The 24,556-nt window shown below is 36.9% G+C and overlaps 1 protein-coding gene across 4 annotated transcripts; it reads right to left on the bottom strand.

Annotated features, from left to right (window-relative positions):
* Positions 1–480: 480 nt before the first annotated feature.
* Positions 481–24,556, bottom strand: LOC145307445 (uncharacterized). Of its 4 annotated transcripts, none has more exons than XM_080149891.1 (11): positions 24,498–24,556; positions 23,530–23,571; positions 19,665–19,742; positions 15,359–15,457; positions 15,096–15,194; positions 14,857–14,955; positions 14,589–14,687; positions 14,319–14,417; positions 13,410–13,508; positions 13,018–13,060; positions 481–2,295 (listed from the first exon to the last, which is right to left on the bottom strand). In XM_080149891.1, the coding sequence occupies exons 1-10, from the start codon at positions 24,547–24,549 to the stop codon at positions 13,035–13,037; spliced, it is 792 nt and encodes a 263-aa protein (XP_080006017.1). In that variant the 5' UTR covers positions 24,550–24,556; the 3' UTR covers positions 481–2,295; positions 13,018–13,034. The 4 variants fall into 4 exon arrangements, with proteins under 4 accessions (XP_080006017.1, XP_080006019.1, XP_080006020.1 ...); XM_080149892.1 differs by lacking the exon at positions 481–2,295 and adding an exon at positions 10,504–11,403; XM_080149893.1 differs by lacking the exon at positions 14,319–14,417.

Below are 24,556 nucleotides of genomic sequence, written 5' to 3'. Positions count from 1 at the left end.
AGCGAAGCTTTTCTATAATTGGGGTTGACATGTTAGAATTGTCATAATGATTTCAAACTTTGCATGGTGATTCCTGTAGGAGTTAGGTATGATTTAGAAAGCATAGTGACTCTATAATTGTTACAAGAAAATCTGTACGTCCATTTTAAACATGTTGATTTTTAACTTTTTTAACAACAAATGTTAAAGTAATATAATGACCCAATTAATCTGAGATTTGGAATACTGATTCCTTAGACAACAAAATACAATGTTATAAGCAAAGCATCTCTATAATTAAGTCCTAAAAATGTAAGTATGTCCTTAAATATTATCCTATGTTTAAGTATTTTTTAAACAAATTTACTCACAATTTTGTTTCAAATTTTTACATTTTTTTATTTCTGACACTCTACAAGTGTTAATGTTTGTTTGTCCTACCGTTTCAGAGCTTTGCTTTTATGGATGCTGTCATCCTTTTTAATTATAGAAAAATAACTATAGTGTGCAAAGAACTGTATTTTAAAACATATTTATACAGAGAACAATTAATAATTCCTAAATTACTAATTGTGGCCAAATCATTATATCAATCAATTCCGGGTCGGTAAAGCATGCCTGTGGTAATATCCAGGTTTATTTCTAACTCAATACCAAATTTTATAATTTAGGGGCTAAATTGACAAAATCTTAGAGAGAATTAAAATTTTTTATAACAAAAAAAAACTAATTTTATAATAAAACTTTAAAAATTTTTTATCCAAATATAGCTACAGGCTTGCTTTGTACACAAATCAAATCAAAATATTTACAATAAGTATTCAAATCTATCTTTTAATCTGATTATCATGAAATTTGAAAAAAAAAATATTTCATTTTTTAAAAGTAGATTTGGATACTTATCAAAAATATATATAACCTTACATGCTAAATACAAGAGGGGGGAAAAGTTTTGACACATTTGCGGAAACAGTGTGTATAGGCTTCATCTTTGGACTGAGGGGATAAGTTATTAAGGATAAAATCATTCTTATTTGATAAATTTCCCACAGCTTTAAGATTTTTTGGATAGGCGTCCAAGTTCAGGAGCTGCAGGCGTCCAGGTGGTGATAGGATAGGTAAATATAAAAATCAAATTTTTTTTGAAGAGTTAATGGTCAACTTATAAAACAAAATATGCATTTTTTTTTCTTTAAGTATGTAAATAACATTGAATAATATGCATATTTTGTACATAAGTTGACCTCTAACTCTTAAAATTTTAAATTTTTTTTGCCTGTCTAGAGACCACCTGGAGGCCTGCAGCCCCTGAACCTGGAGGCCTGCAGCTCCTGAACCTGGAGGCCTAACTAAAAATCTTGAAACTGGGGGAAATTTATCATATAAGAATTATTTTATCTTTAATAATCTATCCTGTCAGTCCAAAGATAAAGCCTATACTCACTGTTTACGCAAATGTGTCAAAACTTCCCCCCCCTCTTATATTTAATAGTTATATGAATAAATAGCGCGGCAATAGACTATCTTTTCATAAATAATCTTCTAAAATTTCAATATCTTTAATACTTAAGTAGATTAAATAATGTTTCCCTTTTTTGAAATCCTTCAATAAGAAAGTAAGACACATTCAACCTTTTTTTTTGGCTGTATGTTAGTTGGCCAAACCTAACCACATTATTCATACATCAGCTATAGAGTTGCTGCACTTCATATCATATTCAATATTACTAGTAGGATTTTATAGATTAGATAGTTGAAATTAAAGTTCAATTACTTTAGCCAAACAAAGTAATTAATCCTTTGAATATGAATTTAGACAATTTATATAAAACAATACTTGATATGTATTTCCATTATGGTTTAGAACCTGTTTGAATACAGCTCAGATAAATTAGATTCTAAGCCATGATGGAAAAGGTTTACAAATATACATATAGGACAGTATAGAACAAAGCAATAAGATAATAAAAAGTAATTAAATATCATAAATACCCACAACTTACCAAAATCAAATCAAGAAATTTAAACACAAAAAATCTAATTAGTTAGTAAGCTATTTCTTCCTGTAAAGTATATACATTATATATTCAAAATTTTTTACTGAAGTTTTTCAATTTTCAGTGTGTTAGATATATCTAATTTTGGAATAAATAGGAAAATATTCAATGTTTAATCTTACTTAATTACTCTCATTGTCTTGATTAGATTAAGGGAGAGTGTGTTGAATATTCATGATAATTATTTAATTTTTTATGTATCAATCTTGGAAACATTTGCAGACACAGAGCAAAGGACTTTGGAATATTGTGATCAGTCCTGAAATATTATTTATTTACTAGTTTAAACTATAAATATACATGGTTTAAACCTATTACAGTATACGTTACGAAAAATGAACGCTCTTTAAAATGTTCCTGCCTCCCATCTAATAAAGTTGTAACCCTATTTTTTGTATGTGTGCTTTTTATATATATGTATAATTGTGTGTGTTGTGGTCAATTAAATTAAAGAACTTTTACCGACATCCGGCAGGCTATAAAAGAAAAAATTCAAAGTGCCAAAATTATTTTTATTTATTATTTTTAGTGAAATTTACTTAACCCAAAAAATAACATACAGCATGACCCTCGAAAAAGTATTTTTAAGCATCTGCAGCCTATATTTCTCAATAAAATATTAAAAGATTCATATGTACTTGTTCTCTATAATTTTCTACATCAAAGGATATCAAAATATTTTTTTTACATCAATTAACAGCCTAGATTTTTAAAGCCAAAGTTTGGAAAAAGTGCTTGAGAATCTGGATATTGCTAAATATTTCTTAGTTTTTCATTAGTATATTACTTTTTATCAACCAGTTAAAAAACAAATAAGAAAGAAGAGCAAGTTTACAATTGATACATTTTTTATTGCATTAAAAAACGTTACTTTTACATATAAAAAACTACTTTTCAAATTTTACTGAAAACATTTTTCTTATAACCATTTTCCCTCAAATCTTATAATATCTCCCACTTATTAATATTGTGGTATTCGGCAACCGTGAGCCATGTCTATGGCACCCCTGATCTGGGGTTCGGTGGAGGGTCAATGGCCCTCCCCCGAGTCCTGGGGAAGGGGTCTAGTGACCCCCTCCCTACGCTTAGAATTAATGATTTGAATCTGTCATGTTTATTATGGTTAACTGTATTCTTAATTCTCCCCCACCCTTTCCAGGGATGGGGGAATCATTATTGCCCAAACTGACCATTGTATATGTATTGTTTATGCTTTCATGTTATGATTATTTATTCCTATCCATGTAATTATTGTTTGTTGTATATAGCTTTAGTATATCTTAACCCTTCAATAAAGTGACAACTGAAAATAGATGTTGATCATTATCTAGTGAAAGCTAGAGAAGCGTAGCTTCTCTATAGTAAGGTGTCCACGTCTGTCACACTGCCGTAATCTAATTGAACTCCGGTGTCTGCCATTTATCCTCGGCGGATACCACAACTTTGGTGACAGCTGTGTGAGATTACGGCGAACCACAAGTGTAGAGCAGACGCGCATCTGAGGCTAAGGTACTCCCAGCAGTGAATCTGGCAAAACTGACGCAAACAACCTGAATTACCCACCCTGGACAGCAAAGTTTAACTCTGCATCCGGCAGTTGTGGAAGCGAAACAGCGAAATCTGACGAATAACCGCGAGCAGCGCTGATATCTAACGGAGAATTGAGCGCCAAAAGGGCTGAAACAGGCCTGCGGACCGGCTGAAACAAGCCAAATACGTGTAGACGGCTGAAAATAGGCCAATTTTACTGCAAGAAATAGCAGGATCCGAACCAGCGGCGCTAGCAGGACGGGACATTCCCTGCCGCCATCAGCCGGATTTGGATCAGCGGCGCTAGCAGGACGGGACATTCCCTGCCGCCGATAGGCTGAAACATGCCACATAGCTGCAAGCTGCGAGCTAACATACGGGTGTAGTGCACCAGAACAGAGAAAAACTACGTCAACCCCGATTATCCTGAGAAGCTACAACGCAGCCACCCATCTAGAAAACAGATATTATATCACATTTGCAGGGATTACCACCCTAGTGTGATGGCCAAACAATAGATTTATGAGCAAAGCTTGGCAAACAAATTGTTGTGTTGTGATAAATCTAAGAATAGAACAGGCTTGGATTACTGTGTATTGTGATAACAGCTAAACATAGAACAGAGTTGGTCAACAAATCTGTTATGCAATTGTGATAAGGACAAAAAATAAAAGCTAGATGTAATATAATCAAAACAATCTCAAGCCCACAGCACAACAGCAATACACCCCTTATTCCAAGGGAAGGGGAGGGGCCCCTTCTCCATTGAAGGCAAATACAATCAGGGTGATATAACAGATAAGCCTAAGATTAAGAAGAAAAGGCCTATTACACCAGCACACAGTTACCCCCCTCCCTCACAGGGGGAACGGACGGAGTTACCCCCGTCCCCTCACGCGCTTCCCCCTTCCTACCCACACTAGACTAAGTCCGTCTGTGGTGTGGAGCTAGCGATCGGATACACAGAGCGCCATTCACGGGTAGCGCAACAGAGTGCGGAAAATATCATAAATCCAACGGACGAAACGGACCAATGAGAGAGCGAGCTGAGGGGTGAGAGCGCGTTTTCCCCGTGTGCGCGGATTTGACGGCGCGAACGCGCGTTACAAGGACAGAAGATTCCACGCACACACACACACACACACCCAAACTCTCACACCAGAGCGGAGCTACTCCATAGCATTTAACAGGGGTATTTTTAGCAAATAAAGAATTGCAAGTTTCTTTCCTCCTAGCTCTAGTGTGGTAAGGGAAAACCCAATCAGTTCCTGACAGCAGTTCAGACCCTCAACATCTATCTACCTCAACACCTAACTATTGATAAGTACAGCCAAGTTATATCTTTGCAACTAACACTCCCAACCTAGTGATACAAACAGTGTTGGCTGTTAGGCTAGGAAGCCTCAAGTGACAACCCATTCATTGTAGTACTGTATAACTTTGTGCCCGCCGTTTCACCGTTGACCCAATGGACCAGCATCAAGTCCCAGGAGGTGACCAAGCCCCAGGATGGCTCCAGGATGACCCTCAGCCGGCCCCAGCCGAGTACCGCAAGCTGATGCTGAGCAATCTGCCGGAGTTTAGAGGGCCGCCCAAGCAATCCTGGTCGGCACATATCCGCCGACTGGAGATGTCATGGGCGGCTTATCGCGTGCCACCTCATGATTCCCTCAACCGCCGCAACGCCCTACTACTGTCATTGGTAGGGCAAGCGGCGGAAATGGCGTCCCATCTGTTTGGCGAGGCAGGCCAAGCCTTGACCTACGAACAGGTCAAGACCGAGTGTGAATTGCTATTTCGCCCTGCTTTTGAATCTCAAACGCTTAAACAAGCGTTTAGGGATTACAAGCAACACTCGACAGAACCTATACAAGCGTACATATCAACTAAGTGCGCCTTGTATAGGGACGCCTACAACCATGAGGATCTTGAGTTGTTGGTGGACGAATTAAATCGTGGAATTCGTAACGCCAATGTAAAACGCCTCATGATGAACCATGAAATTGCGAGTGTACCTGAGTACACTCGCAAGGCCATGTTCACCGTGACCATGGTTACTAAGCAGCTGAAGGAAGGTGTGTGCTTAGTGGACTCAACCAACGGGCTGACTGGATCTGCCTGCATCCAGTTGCCCCAATATGACGAGTCGGAGCCAATGGAGATTGGCTCCTTGGCTCCGGGTCTCCACCAGATGGGGAAGGTCGCTCCAGATGACAAGGTTCCAGGCCGCTGCTACCGCTGCCAGGGGAGAGGCCACCGAGCTCGAGACTGTCCAACGCCTGTGGAAGTTAGCCTAGAGGAGAGGCGCACCCAGCCACGCCGTGACCGTTCTGCCAAGTGTGAGCGTTGCCACTATGACGGTCACACGGCGGCCGATTGTAGAGCTGACTGGGCCCAGGTAGCCAGCCGCAGGCGCACCGCCGACAAGGGTGCCCCTCCAGGGAAGCCCAGCAGAGTGGCCCATATGGAAGGGAGCGCGCCCCCAGCACCACCACCGCAAGCAGCCGCCCCCAGAGCTGCGGACCGAGCCGATGGGATGCCGCAGTTCGGGACTGTCCCAGCTAGGATCAACGTACTGGGCGGCGCGGCTGAACCCAACCGGGTTGGCCTAGGCTTCAGTCTTAACCATCTGGGGCCAGGGCTGGTACAGCCCAACAACATAGCCGAGCCAGAGGTGCTGAGGCCCCAGCCTTTCAGCCTCAACATGATGGAACCTGCCCGACTGAGCCTACCCAGCAAGAGTGGAGGGGCGCTGCCCAGCGTCCCTGAGACGGTGTATGGGGAGGCCCTGGCAGCCGCTGAACGAGAGAGGCAGGAGGTGCTAGCCAGCACCTCTGCATCGATGTATGGGACGCCACCCGGCGTCGCCACCTGGGATGATGGGGGGGTGCTATCCAGCGCCTCCCACCTGGTGCCTGGGGCGACAACCGTCGCCGCCACCGAGATACCTGGATCCTGGAACGAGCCAGCCTCCAACCTGATGTCTGGGGCGACAACCGTCGCCGCCACCGAGAGACCTGAGTCCTGGAACGAGCCAGCGGTCCCAGAGGAAGGGGTGACACCCGTCACCCCCGGCCAGCCAGCGCCACCAGCCTGCAGGGAGAGCCCAGCTACATGCCAGCCAGCGCCACCAGCCTGCAGGGAGAGTCCAGCTACATGCCATCCAGAGCCCTCTACCAGCCAAGGGAACCCAGCTGCTCACCATCAGGATAAGTTGAATTTGTTAAATGTGTTGTATCCAAAACATTGTAAACACCCAGCCTTGTCTGTGCCCCCCGCACCTGAGGCTGGGGAGATTGAAATTTGGGAAAATAAGGACTTGCCTGTGCCACATGCACCTGAGTTCCTAGGGCAGGGGAGGGCATTGAGTAAGGGCGAGCCTGTGCCACATGCACTTCAGCCCCATGCCACTGGGCATGCCTTGGACCAGGGAAGGGAGCACTTAGGGCTAGGGGAGCCGACACCCAGGCAAGTGCCAGTCGCTTGCCAGTCTGTCATTGGGGAGGGTATCGGGGTGCCTCGGCCGCATACAGATAACGCTCAATGGAAATTTGTATCTAGCCAGGAGCAGCCCAGCCGTGTCCAGTCCCAAGAAGCAGCCGTGACCAGAGCCGGAGATCCCCAGCCGCGTGTACGAGGAAGATGGTTACCTGGAAGCCTCTCCCATTGGTGGATGGTCCTGTGGGGCCTCCTGCTGGCAGCCGTGTGGCCTACAACCAGCTACGTCCTGGTGGGGTGGGACTGTGCCAACCCCACCCATGTCACGTCTTACAATAAAGAGAAGATGTGTGACACGGAGCCCCTACACCAGGAGGTGCCCCTGGGCCATGACATACACGTCCTGCAGCAAGTCAAGGTGAGGGAAACCACTGGGTTCAGCTGTCAGCTCACCGTGTCCCAGTGGACATTCAGGTGTGGGGTATGGGGTCACCTCAAGGTGACCTCGGTCCCCACCCTCATGAGGCCAACCAAGATAGACCCAGAAGCGTGCCGAGACCTGGCCAGGAACCGAGTATACACGTTGCCAGGCAAGACCCAGCCACTGACGTTCCAGCTGAACCACCCCCTGTTCTTCACCATCGACATGGTGGGCGCCCTCGTCAACAGCCCCGAGGGGGTGGGTTGCGAGGGGGAGGACGTCCACTTTGAGGGCCAGCTCTACCGCAATGAATTAGTGCTCCAGGAGCGGCGGCTGCTGGTCAAGGAGGAGACCTATGTGGTGGAGGATGGACGGGTGGAGTCCCAGTCTGACCACCTGACCCTCGAGTGTCCCCATTCTGAGCTGTCCTGTATCACTGGGGAAGCAACCTACGTGTGGGACCACCTGGGAAGAGATTGCCCCTTGAGGCTGATCCGCAGCCTCCAGCCCAGCCTGGTGAGGGATGCATATCTGGTTGACCATCAGGCCCAGTTTTTCATCAACATGACCAACCCCACCTCAATTGTGAACTGCGACTTCGAGGCCCATGCCACCAACCATCCAGCGTTGTTCGTGGCAGCTGACCCAGCCGCGGCTGCGCTGCCCAGAGTGTCGGCCAGGGATGTTGACGTTCCCCTCCAAGCACAGATCCATGCAGGTTATATTGGGTTTACCCTGGAAACGCGCATGAGAAGCACTGCAGCAGAAGAAGTAGCGGCCAACTGCTGGAAGCTCCAGCAACTAGATCCGGCCCACCCGGTGCGTGTCCAGGGGAGCACGTTCTCGGTACTGAGGGGAGACATCCTGCTGCAGCTGACCTGCCAAAGGCACAAGTATGTTGTCCGCGAACACAAGGAGTGTTGGGACAAAGTGCCAGTGGAGCCCACAGGTTTTGTAGACGCTGTGACACGGGTATACAGTGAGCACGCCACCAAGATTCCCTGTTCCTCCACCTACCCCCTGACTGTGCACGCGGAGGAAGGCTGGATAGAGTTAACCCCTGCTCCCAAGAAGAGGCCACCCCCGCTGGATACGCCTAAGCAGTTGTTGACAGAACCTTTAGATGACTTCAGTTCAGGTGGTTTGTATTCGCAGGCTGAGTTGAACGACTGGCAACAACTGCTGGCGTTCCCAGCATACAAGAGTGCCATGCTGACCGGCCTATCCTATGGCTCCTGCGTTCAGCAAGGCAGCTGTTCGGCCACAGGAGACCATGGGATAGTGTCCTACAACATTGACCGACTGGCGGAGGAAGGAGAGGCAGCCCTGGATGTCTGGGCAGGATTTAGACAAGCCATCCACGAGTGGGGAGATGGCGCCGCCATACTGTGCTTGCTGTTGCTGATCCTCAAACTGCTGGGGGACCTAACCATCATTTCTCTGGCAGCAGCACAAGGAGGAGTCCGGGCAGCCCTGAATGCGATATCACAAGTGTTCCTGTACCATCCAGCTTTGTATAGGAAAGCGCTGGCTAGAGCCAGGCTCAACCATGCCAAGTCCCGGGACTTTTCAGTGGACTGGGATGCCATTCCCATCGGCAGGGAAGCAGCCGAGGAAATGGTGTCTATGAAATCAACTGACAGCGGGCATGACCGCCCAGGTAGGCCAGGACCGCCCTCCGGCAGACCCCGCGGCCCCTCAGGAGGACAGGCCGCTGCTCAGACAATCAACCTGGCAGCCAGTGCCCCAGCCGCTGCCAACAACAACCCGCAGGCCCCACTGCTGACCGTTCCAGCAACAACTGTGCCACCAGCAAACCTGATACCTGCCGGCGCTGACCAACGTATCCAACCCAAGTCAGCCTCTGCCTTCTATCCCACATTGGGAGCCCATCAACCCTAAGAAGATACTCACCACTAGGATTCCATTGAATCATTATCGTTTGTATATATTTTAGCCCTAAGGAGCGGGCCGAAGGCCTCAACCACTGTCGGAAGTCTGATAGGGAAACCACCTCCCAGCCTTCCGAGGGGAGAGTTGTGGTATTCGGCAACCGTGAGCCATGTCTATGGCACCCCTGATCTGGGGTTCGGTGGAGGGTCAATGGCCCTCCCCCGAGTCCTGGGGAAGGGGTCTAGTGACCCCCTCCCTACGCTTAGAATTAATGATTTGAATCTGTCATGTTTATTATGGTTAACTGTATTCTTAATTCTCCCCCACCCTTTCCAGGGATGGGGGAATCATTATTGCCCAAACTGACCATTGTATATGTATTGTTTATGCTTTCATGTTATGATTATTTATTCCTATCCATGTAATTATTGTTTGTTGTATATAGCTTTAGTATATCTTAACCCTTCAATAAAGTGACAACTGAAAATAGATGTTGATCATTATCTAGTGAAAGCTAGAGAAGCGTAGCTTCTCTATAGTAAGGTGTCCACGTCTGTCACACTGCCGTAATCTAATTGAACTCCGGTGTCTGCCATTTATCCTCGGCGGATACCACAATATGACCTTAAATAAACCCCTCCCCAATTTATGCTCATTACCGGAAGAATTAGCGCTTCCTTTACCAATAAACTCACGCCCACTCATCAAATTAATCTAAGACACATAAAAATCATTTAAATTGTTAAATGTTTGATAAAAGTTTGTAGCTGTAACTTTTTGGTTTTTTAACTTATTTTGATAAAATAAAAAGTGTTTGATTTCTGTTTATGTAAACTTTCAATTTGCTACTATTTTTTATAGGATTTCTTTCTGTAAGGGTGTTTTTGCAATTTACACTAATCTAAAAATGCCTTTTAGAGCAAGTGAAAAAAGTGCTTTCAGCATGAAATAAATTTCTTGGAAACATCTTTATATAAGTTTTATAAAAAGTATTGAAATTATGAGGAAAACACGTCATTTCACTTAAAAAAAATATTTTTCTTGAAAAGTTACTTTTTCCTCAGCCACTTTTTCAAAACTTTGGCTCTAAAAATCTCAGCTGTAAATTGATGTAAAAAAAAATATTTTATATCTACTTATGTGGAAATCTACAGAGAACAAGGACATATACATTTTTTGATAATGTATTGAGAAATATGGGCTGCAGATGCTTAAAAATACTTTTTCGAGGGTCATGCTGTAGTAAAATTAATTTTAGCCTAGGGGTTATTCAGAGTTTTATCTCAAACATAAAATTCTGCTACTATAGACACCTTACTCAGCTTCCTACAAGTCATTTGAGTTCAAAAATCATGTATCAAGAACTCAAAATCAATGAAATTTGGGCTTTGTGCCCAGGGTGCCCAATTTTCAGATCTCAGCCCACAGAAGGGCTAGAAAAAAGTTCTTTAGCTTTTTAGTAATGGCAGAAGGAATAAAAAGAAGTTACCATTTGAACCCATAGTCTAAAATGATTTTAGAGTACCCTTAGGGCCCCTCATAGGCTAGAATCGAGACATTTTCGATTTTCGATTTTCAGGACTCCAGGTATGAGTCTTTGGTTTGACTTTAGCTCCCTATAAGTGGAGCTAGGGTTGAGATATTGGAGTTTAGTCTTCGATTACCTCTCACTGTGGTATCTCAGTGTACTATCCTAGCTTGGTAGCTTGATATCTCAACTATCAAAGAGCTGAACAACTTTTAGTGAGACCGCTTCGGAAGAGAAAGGAAAAAATTCACTCAAAATACATAATTGGTTGATTTTTGACATTTTGAATATTTTCTTTTATAGCCTGTCAAATGTGGGTAAATGTTCTTTAATCTCATTGACCGCAACAAACACAAGCATACATATGTTTAAGAGCACACACACAAAAAATATGGGTAAAACTTTATTAGAAGAGGGGCAATAGCATTTTAAAGACCGGTCATTTTTTGTAACGTATACTGTACATAAAGTGGTAAGCTTTTTTTGTCTGTAGCAAAGTATCTTGGTAACCATTGAACTGATTTGGTTTTCCTTTACAGTAAAGCTTCTTATAGTTACTGAATTGGTTTTAGGATATTCTATTTTTATTTATAAACTCTGGGTATGGTTTTAGGCTATATTTCAGAACTTTCCTTTGAATATATAGCCACTAGGTGCTAGAGGCACACTGCTAGTTACAGATAAGGAAAAATGATAGTAGCAAATAGAGACAAACAGGATATTTAGAAAGATACAGATACAAACTAAATATTACTAAAACTAAGTTAAAAAAACTGCTATAAAGTTAAACAGTAATTTAATAGTTATCAAATAAAAAAGCTATGTTTAAAACAAGGATGACAACATCCACAAGTAGCGAAGCAGAAAAAATATGTATAAAAATTTAAAGATTAGTTGTCAAAAGCATGTATATTAGGAAAAAAATCACGAAACCTTTTTAACATTTGTTTTTAATTTCTTGATATTTATATTTCAGTACTATGACTAACAGACTGTCAGTCAAAGTAAATGGATGCTCAAAACAACGGGAAATTTAATTTTGATATTTTTAACTATAAAAATTTTAAAAATTTACCATAAACACCAAAGATGTGAGGAAAAATGTGAAAAATATGAAAATAGCCAAAAACCTGCAAAAAGGCAGTCTGACCGCCATTGATGTTTTCTTGAAACGACAGGAAATTAAATTTTGATATCTATAACTGAAAAACTTTGGAAATCGGACCATAAACACCAAAGGTATGGAGAAAAATGTGAAAAATACAAAAATAGCCTAAAACCTGCTTAAAGGCAGTCTGACCGTCATAATTGTTTTATTGAAAAGACGGGAAACTTAGTTTTAATACTATAACTGAAAAAAAATTTGGAAATCGGACCATAATAAACACCAAAGATATGGACAAAAATGTGAAAAATACAAAAATAGCCTAAAACCTGCTAAAAAGCGGTCCAACCGCCATTGATGTTTTATAGTTAATTGTGCTCCTTAATAATGGGAATGTTGTCAAAAAATTTCAGTCTTTTATCTTTTATAGGAGCCGAGAAAATCACGTTTCCCCCAAACTAAGACAGACAAACATACGGACATATGGACATACAGACAGACGGATAGACGGACATTGCAAGTTATAGAGTAGCTTCGCTACTAAAAATTATGAACTAATAACAAATATATAAGTAGAAAGATTAGGATGTGAATAATTAGAAAGCTAAGAGAGAAATATTTGATTGATGAATAAAAAAAGTATTTTTCAAAATTGACCTTATACTATCTATAATAGAAAGTAAAATGATGTCTGTCTGTCCGTCTGTCTGTCTGTCCGTCCGTCTGTCTGTCTGTCCGTCTGTCCCTTAAGATCTCGATAACCACTGAACCAATCGGATTCTACTCTTTAGGGTATATACCTATTGCTCCTGTGTTGGTTTTTCTTGGGCGTGGGACACCCCAACCCCCCCCAAAAAAAATAAAATAAAATTTCTTGGGAACACAATAGACTATGAGCCGCACCAGTAGTACTTTATTTATTTATTTTTTTTAATTATCTCTTGGGGCAAAGCTCCTAGAGGCTAGGGACAAAGCCGCTAGTTATATTATATATAAGTTAAAATAGATATATCCGATAGATAGATATAAACTTTTTGATATAAGAATAGATAAATATCCTACCAACCTTTATGTTGTAGATAATTATATCTCACTTCCTCTCTTGGCACCTAAAATTATTATATCTTTTTAATTTATTTGAACTAGAGTTTAAAAGTAAGAGCTTCATTCTTGAATAATTTTTTACATGCAAATTTGTATACCTATTTTGACTATGTATACTGCTACATTATAAAATACTATTATTTACATTTGTATTCTGTTTCTTTTCATTGTATCTTTGTGTGTTATGACCATTTACTTAATATAGATATTTTATCAGATCATAGGGAAATAAAAAAATGATTTGTAAACCAGATAAATTTTTGTTTATTTTCTGAAATTTTAACAATTAGATAGACAGACACATAATACTATATAAGAATAATCAAAATATATTCATAGATTAATCAAGCTTACCATGTTCCTTAAGTATTTCTGCTACTTTAGCTTTTCCTCTTTTCCTTTCATCACTGGCAAATTGAGATTGCTTTAGAGCCTCATCTAGAGCTGTTCTTCCTTGAAATTTGATAAATTATTAGATATGTATATATAAAAAAAAATATATGATTAGGGAAGGTTTTTAACTATTTTATGGGAAGGTACCTCAACCCGCCCACCTTAAATGCCCTTAGAGGCTTCTAGGGGGATGTAGTTGCTAGTAAATTTATATAGAATGTTAGATAGTTAGCTTTATTGATAGATAGATAGATAGGTGATAGATAGATAGATAGATTGATAGATAGATAGATAGATAGATAGATAGATAGATAGATAGATAGATAGATAGATAGATAGATAGATAGATAGATAGATATATAGATAGATAGATAGATAGATAGATAGATAGATAGATAGATAGATAGATAGTTAGTTAGATAGATAGATAGATAGATAGATAGATAGATAGATAGATAGATAGATAGATAGATAGATAGATAGATAGATAGATAGATAGATAGATAGATAGATAGATAGATAGATAGATAGATAGATAGATAGATAGATAGATAGATAGATAGATAGATAGATAGATAGATAGATAGATAGATAGATAGATAGATAGATAGATAGATAGATATATAGATAGATAGATAGATAGATAGTTAGATAGATAGATAGATAGATAGATAGATAAATTGTAACTGAAGATTGCTTAATGCATGAAACATGATGTTTTACAAATAAACTTTTGTTCATTCTATGTGGACTATATAGATAGATAGATAAAATGATGATAGATAGATAGATAGAAAGATAGATAGATAAAGTTAGATAGATAAATATATTTGATTAAAAATATTATAATAACATGATTTAACTACTAACCATTATTTGTTTTATCATTGACATCAGCTCCTTGTTCCAATAGGAGCATCACAACTTCAGTAAGTCCTTCACTTGCTGCAAACATAAGACTGGTATCTCCTTGATATAAATAGATATATTAGATTTATTATATATTGTGTAGTATTATGCTCTTCTGCATGCATATAGTATATAGTAAGAAAGATATATACATATAAATAGGTAGATAGTCAGATAGATAAATATAAATATGATGGAAATAAAGTATAATAATATTATTATGAAACTAACCAAAATTATTCTTGGCATTGATATCAGCTCCATGTTCTAATAGGAGCTGCACAACATCAGTACGTCCACTCCTTGCTGCCCAGATAAGACTGGTATATCCTAGATATAAATATATTAGATTTAGTATATATTGTGTAGTTTAGAATAGAATCACAGATACACAGGGAGTTATATATAGAATAGTATAATTTTGTAATATATGTAGAGTAAGATAGATATATAGTTATATGTGATGGAAATAGTATTATAATAATATTATGTAACTAACCCTTAGTATTCTTGGCATTGACAGAAGCTCCATGTTCTAATAGGAGCTTCACAACATCAGTACGTCCATACAATGCTGCATACATAAGACTGGTCTCTCCTAGATATAAATATTTTAGATTTATTATATATTGTGTAGTTTAGAGTAGAATTATAGATACATAGGCAAATATATACACATAAAGGTAGAGTTAGATAGATGATGGAAACATAGAATTATAATAATATTATGTAACTAACCATAATTAGTCTTGGCATTGATGTCAGCTCCATGTTCTAATAGGAGCTGCACAACATAAGTACGTCCACTCCCTGCTGCCCACATAAGACTGGTATCTCCTAGATATAAATATATTAGATTTATTAATATATTGTGAAGTTTAGAGTAGAGTTATAGATACACTGGGAGTTATGTAGAAAGTAGTTTTATGTAATATATGTATAGTAAGATAGATATTTATGATGGAAATATATTATTATAATAATATTATTATGAAACTAACCATCATTATCCTTGGCGTTGATATCAGCTCCATGTTGTAGTAAGACCACCACAACATCAGTATAGCCAAACTTTGCTGCTTTCATAAGACTTGTCTCTCCTAGATATAATATATTAGATTTATTATATGTTGTGTAGTTTAGAGTAGAAATATAGCTACATAGGGAAATATATATGTATAGAAAAGTAAAATTTTAAAAATATAACATAAAAGTATAAATTGTTATGTGTATATAGTAAGATATATAAAACATAAGATTGATTGATGAATAATTTTACAGCTAAAGGTGGCCAGTCCCCTTACATAAAAAACAAGCTATAATATTTCAAATTGTAAGCATTAAACATTAAATATTTTTTTCTGATATAAAACTAGCCACGTCAAAAAAGAAAATAAGATATTAATATTCAACTTCTATTGGTGGGTAAGTTGGGTAAATTAACTAACCATGATTATTTTTAGCTTTAATCTCAAAGTTTTCAGTTAATTTTGTTGTACTCAACATACTTCAAACATTTACCCAACGCCCTCCCCGCCTCTACCTACTTAAATTATAAAATTCAATTGAAAAAAATAGGGTTAGACCTAACTCTTGTGTTATATGTCTATCTCCTGCAGAGTAGTCCTAAAACTGCAGGGCATACAATGCAACTGTGGTACCCTAACCATGCAGGGCTAATAAATACAAACTAACCAAACAGCAGACTAAAAATTAAAAAAAAACTAATTCCTTCTCTTATATTCAATTACATAAAAATGGGGGCTGTATCGCCAGGGAACCTGCTAATTGTGCACTCTTGTGAAAAATCCTATATCCATTATTTCCTTGTATGGAGGTGTTGATGAGATGAGTAAATCTCTAGTGCAGCATTCATAGCAAGGCACACTTAGCTCCGGCAGCCATTTCGCATTGTTGTCAGAGAATGTGTGTATTTTCATTGAAAAAGAATCGTGCTTATATGTTGAAATTCACCTGTAATTCCTGCTTGTGTATTATAGTAACAATAGTATCAAGTTTCCTATATACTTTCTCTATATTTTTATTTAATTCTATTAATGTTTTCATCAATTACGCTTAAAAATGTCCTTTATATCAAAGCCAAAGAATGTAATTACCTTAAAGGGAGTGTAAACAAAAAATTTCTCATCTGATTATCAAATCTTAACATTTTCTAAGCACATTTCACTACACTGATCAACCAAAAACGTCCTATTAACAAAAATATACAGGAATAATGCCTTGATTTTATGGTATTTTGGGAGGGAAAAAGGAAAAAACAGGGAAAATCTGAACGTTTTTGTTTCTTATAATGTTTGTAGGGATATTTAACTTGTCATATATAGTTGAAACAATTTACTTACTGTTAAGGATTTATTTTATGATATAAAATTGCCAATTAGTTTTTTTATAACGTAGTAATTAGGTAATAAGACCTATTTTAAATTTGTATTATTGACAAAAAAAATACCTCACTGTCTACAAAGGGTTGAATCTCATAGGTTATTTAAAATAATAATATCCTTTTTTATTGTGTTGGACAATAAATAACCCACTTTGGAGAATTAGTTTACACTTTTATCAGACTGTTTATAAAGAAATATTGCATCTTTATTATTTACAAATTTGTAATTTAAGGTGGGCGAGAGATTGGCCATCTAAAGTTAATTGGATACTAATAAAAAACCTGTTTCTGGCTTTGTTATTGTATTTGGTTTTCAATAAAAAATATTGCTTATTTTATCAAATTCCAAGTAACTATACATTGGTTTAAAGGAAGGATTATGTTAAAAGTCAGCTTAACCATTAGGAAAAATCAAGAACTATGTGAAAAAGTTTAATTTTAGCTATAATGGGAGAAAAAAAGCAATTTAATGCACATTTTATATAATACGGAAAATTCCTTCCTTTCCCTGTACCTTATAAAAATCGTCGGAAAAAGCCGTTTTTTAAGCAAACAAAAGCGCGTTTTGCTCTATCTGTGAGATATTATGAATGAGATAATGTTGAGATTTGATATTAAGATAAGAAAAATTTATGTTTACAGTCCCTTTAAAAACCCTTTAAACTGTTTTTAAAGTATTTTTGAATGAGGGGTCAAAAATATAGTTTGCCACATTTAGAACAAGACTGCAGGGCCCAAATTTTAATTAGGCCCCCAAGTTAGTTTTTTTGGGGATTTAAAAAATTATTTTTTATAGTAGATTGGGTAATTTTTACAACAGTGGAAGCATTTTTAAATTCAATTGCTTTTTTCTTCCTTTCTTTTCATTTGTACACTCTACTATGCCCTTGATTGGGTATAACAAATAAAAAATATTTATGAAAGTAAAATACATTGGTTTAAGAATATCGTTCAGCTATAAAATCTGCATTTTTGTTAACGAAACAACCGGACGGGTGAATAAAAGGAATTTTGGACAATTTCTACATTGAATAATTCTATCGTCTTTTCCCTGTAAAAATTTTGGGGGTTTAAAAAATATGAGAATTTTTGTTACGCGAATCCGCGACATTTTATATGGTTTCTGGATAAATAACTTTGTACATTTTTTCCCCCAACATATTCTATTTTCCTTAATGTAAAAATATAGAGAAAAAATTGGTAGAGAACAAACGGAAACAATTAATTCATATGGTCTAATGATTTTTTTTTTATTATGTTAATTTTCTCTATTGAATTCATTTTTTCAGAAAAAATATTATTTGCATTTAACAGAGTACATTGTTTTTGTATGCTATGCATATAAAGTGAATTATTAAAATTCTTCCATAAGCGACAATTTTACCACAAAATAAATAATGGATCGGGTGGGGTAAAAATTACCCAATCCACTATAAAAAATGATTTTTAAAATCCCCAAAAAAACTAACTTGGGGGCCTAATTTAAATTTAGGCCCTGCAGTCTTATTCTAAATGTGGCAAAGTATATTTTTGACCCCCCATTCAAAAATACTTTAAAAACAGTTTAATATGAAAGCAATAAATCCTAAAGAATCTAACCCATTGCAATTACACGTATTCAATGATTTAATGTTATTTTTTCTGTTTTAGGAGATAAGTTTTCATTCTATGAATAAAAATATAATTTGTAAACCCCAAGTCATTAACTCCCTCGGACAGTAGAAAAGGTGCTTATCTGTAGCCAGTACAATATTGGTATGACAAGATTTCTATTTTGACCGCCTGTCAAAACAGGGGACATTAAGTGCTCAAGAGGCAATTTAGGAAAACATCTGGAATTTAGGACAATTAGATTAACCCTTAACAGTCGGGCCCCTTGCCGCACCTTAATCGGTCGGGGGGAGGGCGTTCAATGCCCCCCCCCCTAATATCTAAGTTCCTATTAGAGCTAGAGGACTAAATTTTTTTGTGCAAATCCCCTGATTGATAATAAATTTCCGACCTTTTATAAGTCTAAGTCAATTTTTGCTTCCTTCACCCATTTATTTAACAACCTTTGTTTTTTCTACTTAAAAATTTCAAACGGCTGTAATTTTCTTATTTCTGAAGCTAAAAGAACAATTTCTTTCCAGAAATTTTTTTTTAATGTAAATTTTACATATGAAATATCAAAATATAAATTTCAGCGGCTGCAGCTGTCTTTGGCAGCTGCCAGCCGCTGCAGTCGGCGGTTGGCTGGAAAACGGCGGTGGATCTTTATGAAATATTAATACGTTAAGTTTAAAATTTGAAGTCTCTAAGTCAAAAATTGCGGCCACAGGAGCCTTTTAAAAATTTCTGGAGACCTGGAGGATCCGGACCTGCAGGATAATACCTGGAACCTGAAAGTGACTTGAACACCTGTATTTCCTATAAGGATATACTACTATAGGATATTTTATTATTTTGGTATGATAAAATGCTTTGTTTTAGTAAAAAAAATATCTTTGCTCTTTACCTGGATGACCCTGCCAGGTTTGCTGGCATCCTGTGCCCGCCAGGATGGAGATATTCAAAAAATTTCAACTCTCAGTTATATGTCATACCCATACTTAAAAAGTCACGCAGTTTGGGCTCTTTATCTTTCACACACAGAAAATGAGATAGAAAAAACCGGAAGGGTTTATTGCTCATAATTGCACGAACAGTTTTAACTTAAAATTTAAAATAAAGTATTTACAAAGAAATAATTCTAAGCAACTTTATAATTGTTTGATATATCAATCTGCTAGTTCTAGAATAATATGTTTTGGCATTTTACTTAAATATAAAACAAAAAGATTGATGAAGGATGTTATGACCAGTCAATGAACAAATGATTGGACATGCAAATATGGATATTAGAGATATAATAAGTAACTTACCTTCCCAATCCTTTAAATTCACATCTACACCATTAGATATATCATTCTTGATTTTCTCCAATTCTCTCAATTGTGGGTCTATAAATAAGAACAATTAATATGCCTTTTTTATACCAACATAAACTTTTTTTTAGAATTATAAATTAGTGAAGTAGAGTGGTAATTCTTTTATTGTTTTTTTTGTCAAGTCAAGTTAGGATGTACTGTGTGCCCTTATATACAGGGTCAAGGTACTCCAGATAAAGGACCCACAGGAGTAAAAGGAAATAAAACTCACTCCAACTCCTTTTGTTTTTATTGTTTTTTTAGACAAATATGAATTGTCTTATGATAAAGTTATTATGGAAAGATCTATTTTCCAAATTTTTTCTTCTTAAAATGTAAATCTGAATTTGTAAAATCATGTAAAGGGTATGTGTTTTAACCCTTACAGTCACTCTAGTATTTTCAACGTCATTTTTTTGTAGGTAAGATAGAGAGCTGTAAATTCATGACTTTTAAATTTAGTAATTATATGTAGGCAAGAGTTGATTTTATAAGGATATCTGTTCTGTGTCGGTCATGGTGTCCAGTCGAAGTCGGTTAGGTGACTCCAGAATTAGAAAAATTCTAAATAAATCTAAATTTTTACATTATGACTTTTGTCTATAAGGTAGAGACCTAAAATTTTAGTAAATTTGTTGTGGTGTCATTGCATCATTTAGTCTTATTGCATAATATAGAATTGACTTACTGTGCCTAACAATGACCTTATAATTACATGTATGTATATCTATTATAAATAATGTCTTTTAAATCAAAGTTCCCAAACTTCAGTTTGTATTGGTATGTGTTTTAACCCTTACAGTCACTCTAGTTTTTTCAACGTCATTTTTTTGTAGGTAAGATAGAGAGCTGTAAATTCATGACTTTTAAATTTAGTAATTATATGTAGGCAAGAGTTGATTTTATAAGGATATCTGTTCTGTGTCGGTCATGGTGTCCAGTCGAAGTCGGTTAGGTGACTCCAGAATTAGAAAAATTCTAAATAAATCTAAATTTTTACATTATGACTTTTGTCTATAAGGTAGAGACCTAAAATTTTAGTAAATTTGTTGTGGTGTCATTGCATCATTTAGTCTTATTGCATAATATAGAATTGACTTACTGTGCCTAACAATGACCTTATAATTACATGTATGTATATCTATTATAAATAATGTCTTTTAAATCAAAGTTCCCAAACTTCAGTTTGTATTGAACTCCTTTTAAGCCACCACTTATTGTGTTATCAAGCCGCACTTGACAATTTTGTTAGGTTGTGAAGACAACCAGCAATAAAAAAATCATAAAAAAGACAGGAATAATAGAACTTGATAATTGATAAAGAAAAAGTAGGAAATAAAGTTACAAAGAGTATAGAATACTTTAATTTTATACTCCTTGTAAATCTGTTTAGCTTTTTTTGTATTTTTCCTTCCATAGAGTATTTATGACAACATCCAAAAAAGTGAAGCACTAAAATCAGATTGTAGAACAAACGCACAATAACTAGTGTGAGAACTTAATAAGTCTCTTAAGGGGCGTTTCTTGGTATTTTCACAGTAGATTTTCTCCTAATTCTACTGAATGGGGGCTCTAACAATGCGTGGACATTTGCCTAACCCTTTGGGGCAATCACCTAACCTAACCTAAAATAACCCATCAAACATCCCATAACCATACTGTGAAAATGCCATTGAACGCCCCTTAAATGGCGTGTTCACTAAAAAATTTCAGTTGTCTTTCTTTAAGAAATAGCAGCCAAGAAACACACAAAACATGCTTTTAATGGACATACTGACTTTCTGATATATATCTTAGAGTTGCTATGCTTTCTAAATTGTGCCTAACTTTCATTGGAATCATTATAAAATTTTGAATTTAATAGGATAATTTTAACATGTCTTTTTTAATAATTATATCATACAAATGTTATTGTTAAAAAAATTAAAACTTTGCATGTTTTAAATGGACATACAAACTTTCTGGTAATTATTATAGAGTTGTCACGCTTTCTAATTTGTACCTATCAATAGGACAATTCTAACATGTCTAAATAACAAAAAGAGCTAACCATTAACCCTTACAGATCGGGCCCCAATTCCCACCTTAATAGATCGGGGGGGGGGGGGGGGGGCTCCTGTTACAGATAAAGACGTAACATTTTTTTCTGGTGGTTCATGTGTATTTTTAGAGAAAATTACATTTTCTAGTCATAGCGGTCAGACCGCTCCTTAGCCGCTTTTTAGCGGCCAGCCGCTAAATTTTAAAACGGCTGTAGAGTGGCCAATTTTGCAGCTAGGATAACCAAATTTTAGGACGAACTTTTATTTTCATAACAAAAAAATTACTTTTTCTGAACGGCAAATAACGGAAACCGCCATTTTTGGCGTTTACGGCGGTAAAACGGCGGATGGCGGCGCCAATTAATATTTTTATCTGTTTATTGTTGCTCAAGGATTTACCAAAAAAATTTATAGGTCTCTAGCTATAATAGAAGCCACGATATTCATGATATATGTCTGTAGTAAAAGCCGGACAAAAAACCGGTCAAAAAGTCGGTCAGGGAGCGGTCAAACGGTCATAACACCACTTTTCTCAGATGGTCATTGATATCTAAGTATTCACCAAAAAAAAATTAGGTTTCTACCTTATACACAAAAGTCATAATGTAGAAATTAAGATTTTTTAGAATTTTTTCTAATTTTGGTGCTACCCAACCGACTTTGACCGGACACCACGACCAACACAGACCAGATATCCTTATAAATCAACTCTTGCCGACCTATAATTACTAAACTTAAAAAGTCATGAAGTCACAGCTCTCCATCTTGCCTACAAAAAAAAAATGAGATTAAAAAAACTAGAGGGGGGGGGGGGGCTCCCCGATCTGTAAGGGTTAACAATGTGTGGATGGACCAATCCTACTAGAAAAGCTTTGCTTTCAAAAGATTGTTTATCCTAATCAATTTATAATTTTACATAACTAGTTTCAATTTCAATCTATCTATGACATAAATGTAAAGGTACAGGTAAAGGCTCTTATGTGGCTCAATACATTTATTTTTCTCCTTTTTTTTTTACAGCAACCGAATGAAAATAATTCTTTTCAATTTCAGATTATCATAAGAATTGGTAACATTTGCACACAACTATAAACATTTTCAAAATATATTTGTTAAATATGGTGTCTACTGGATATTATCATCCTTGTTAGACTGTACTTTTATATTACGAAGGCTGTATATTACGGAAAAACTTTTATAGCTACCTTCGTACAATTTAAATACGGTTAAATTTACAGATAACCATAATCTATTAATTTATTTTTTTGTTTCAAGTCCTAATCACATCAATTATAGATACATTATTATGCTTAATTAAAATTTTTTTACAAATATCTCAGTTTATTTAAATAGAAATTAGCTGTCTCTAAATTGAATATACAAATAAAATAACTCTGAAAAATTAATATAGATAAATATTCTCATTGAGTGGACGTGCAAATTTTTTTTAGCCCTCTAGCTCTAATAGGAGCTAAGATAAAAGAGGGGCGTTGAAAATCCCCCCTCCCCCCCCCCCCTCCAAACCGATAAAGGTGCGGCAAGTAGTCTGACTGTTAAGGGCAAATTGAAGTTACAAGATATTATAAAACTCTATATAAAGTGCTGGGTAGAGCATATTCTGCCATAGAGCTAAGACTCAGGCTGTGGTGTCAAGGGGTGGTAAGTAAATTTGTTGTTCAATGTTTTGATGATATTATAATTACACAAGAATAAACTGGATGAACCACCACTGTAGGGTTTTTATTGAAAAAATTAAAGTAATTGTTTGAAAGAATTACCTTGAGGTTCAGAACTTTTCATACATGCAAGTACAGTGGTACCTGAAATACAATATCAGTTAAATTGAGATGAAACTAAATATTTGAATAAATGAGATCTCAATAGTTAAGACAATGAACAATAAATTGTGTAATTCTTCATATTATAAACAATATTACCCCTTCTACAAATTAGTATTATTGAATGAAAAGTTTGTCCGATGTTTTATGTAAGAAATTGTTGAAAAAGATTTAAAGCCTCTGAATAAGAAACCTTGTTTTTAAAACTTTGTGTACCAGGATAACTTAGAGTCTAGTGTCCCTTTCTTCCCTATAAAATCTAATTATCAATGTACATATTTTAAAACTATAATTTAAACTATTATAGAAAATAAATATTTAGTAGCAAGCTGATTTTAGAATATAAAGATTACAAGAGACTGTACCCCTTGCATAGAGGGACTGTGTATTTGAAGGGACAGAAATATAGCATGAAAATCTTAACCAACAAAAAATAATTTTGCTCTTTACCTGGATGACCCTGCCAGGTTTGCTGGCATCCTGTGCCTGCCTGGATAGAGATATTAAAAAAATTCCAACTCTCAGTTATGTGTCATACCCATACTTAAAAAGTCACGCAGTTTTGGCTCTTTATCTTTATCACACAGAAAATGAGATAGAAAAGGCCTAAGGGGGGGTGTTTAATGCCCAGCCCCCCCCCCCCCCCCCCCGACCGTTCTGGGTTAATGAATTATACCCAAATTAGTTCAGTGGTTAACAAGCTTGGAACAGACTGCTAAAAAAACTACTTTATATGATAGGATTAAATCATCCTATTGTTTAAATAATTGGTCTCTAAATGTGTTAAATATCGTAGTAAACTTAATAAAAGATATTTAATTACTCACTCAATATTTATTATTTGATGTTATGCTTGTTGTAATAGATGTTCCAATTTTTGTTTCTAACATAAAAACATTAAAACCTACCTTGATTTAAAATTACACAAATGATGCTGACCCACAAAGTGGTTCTAAACATTTTGTAG

This window comes from Acartia tonsa, chromosome 15, assembly GCF_053477335.1.
Source record: "Acartia tonsa isolate MP-2025a chromosome 15, ASM5347733v1, whole genome shotgun sequence".
Lineage (NCBI taxonomy): Eukaryota > Metazoa > Arthropoda > Copepoda > Calanoida > Acartiidae > Acartia > Acartia tonsa.
The sequence above is the reverse complement of the archived record's forward strand: the minus strand, read 5'-3'. Positions and strand labels throughout refer to the sequence as shown.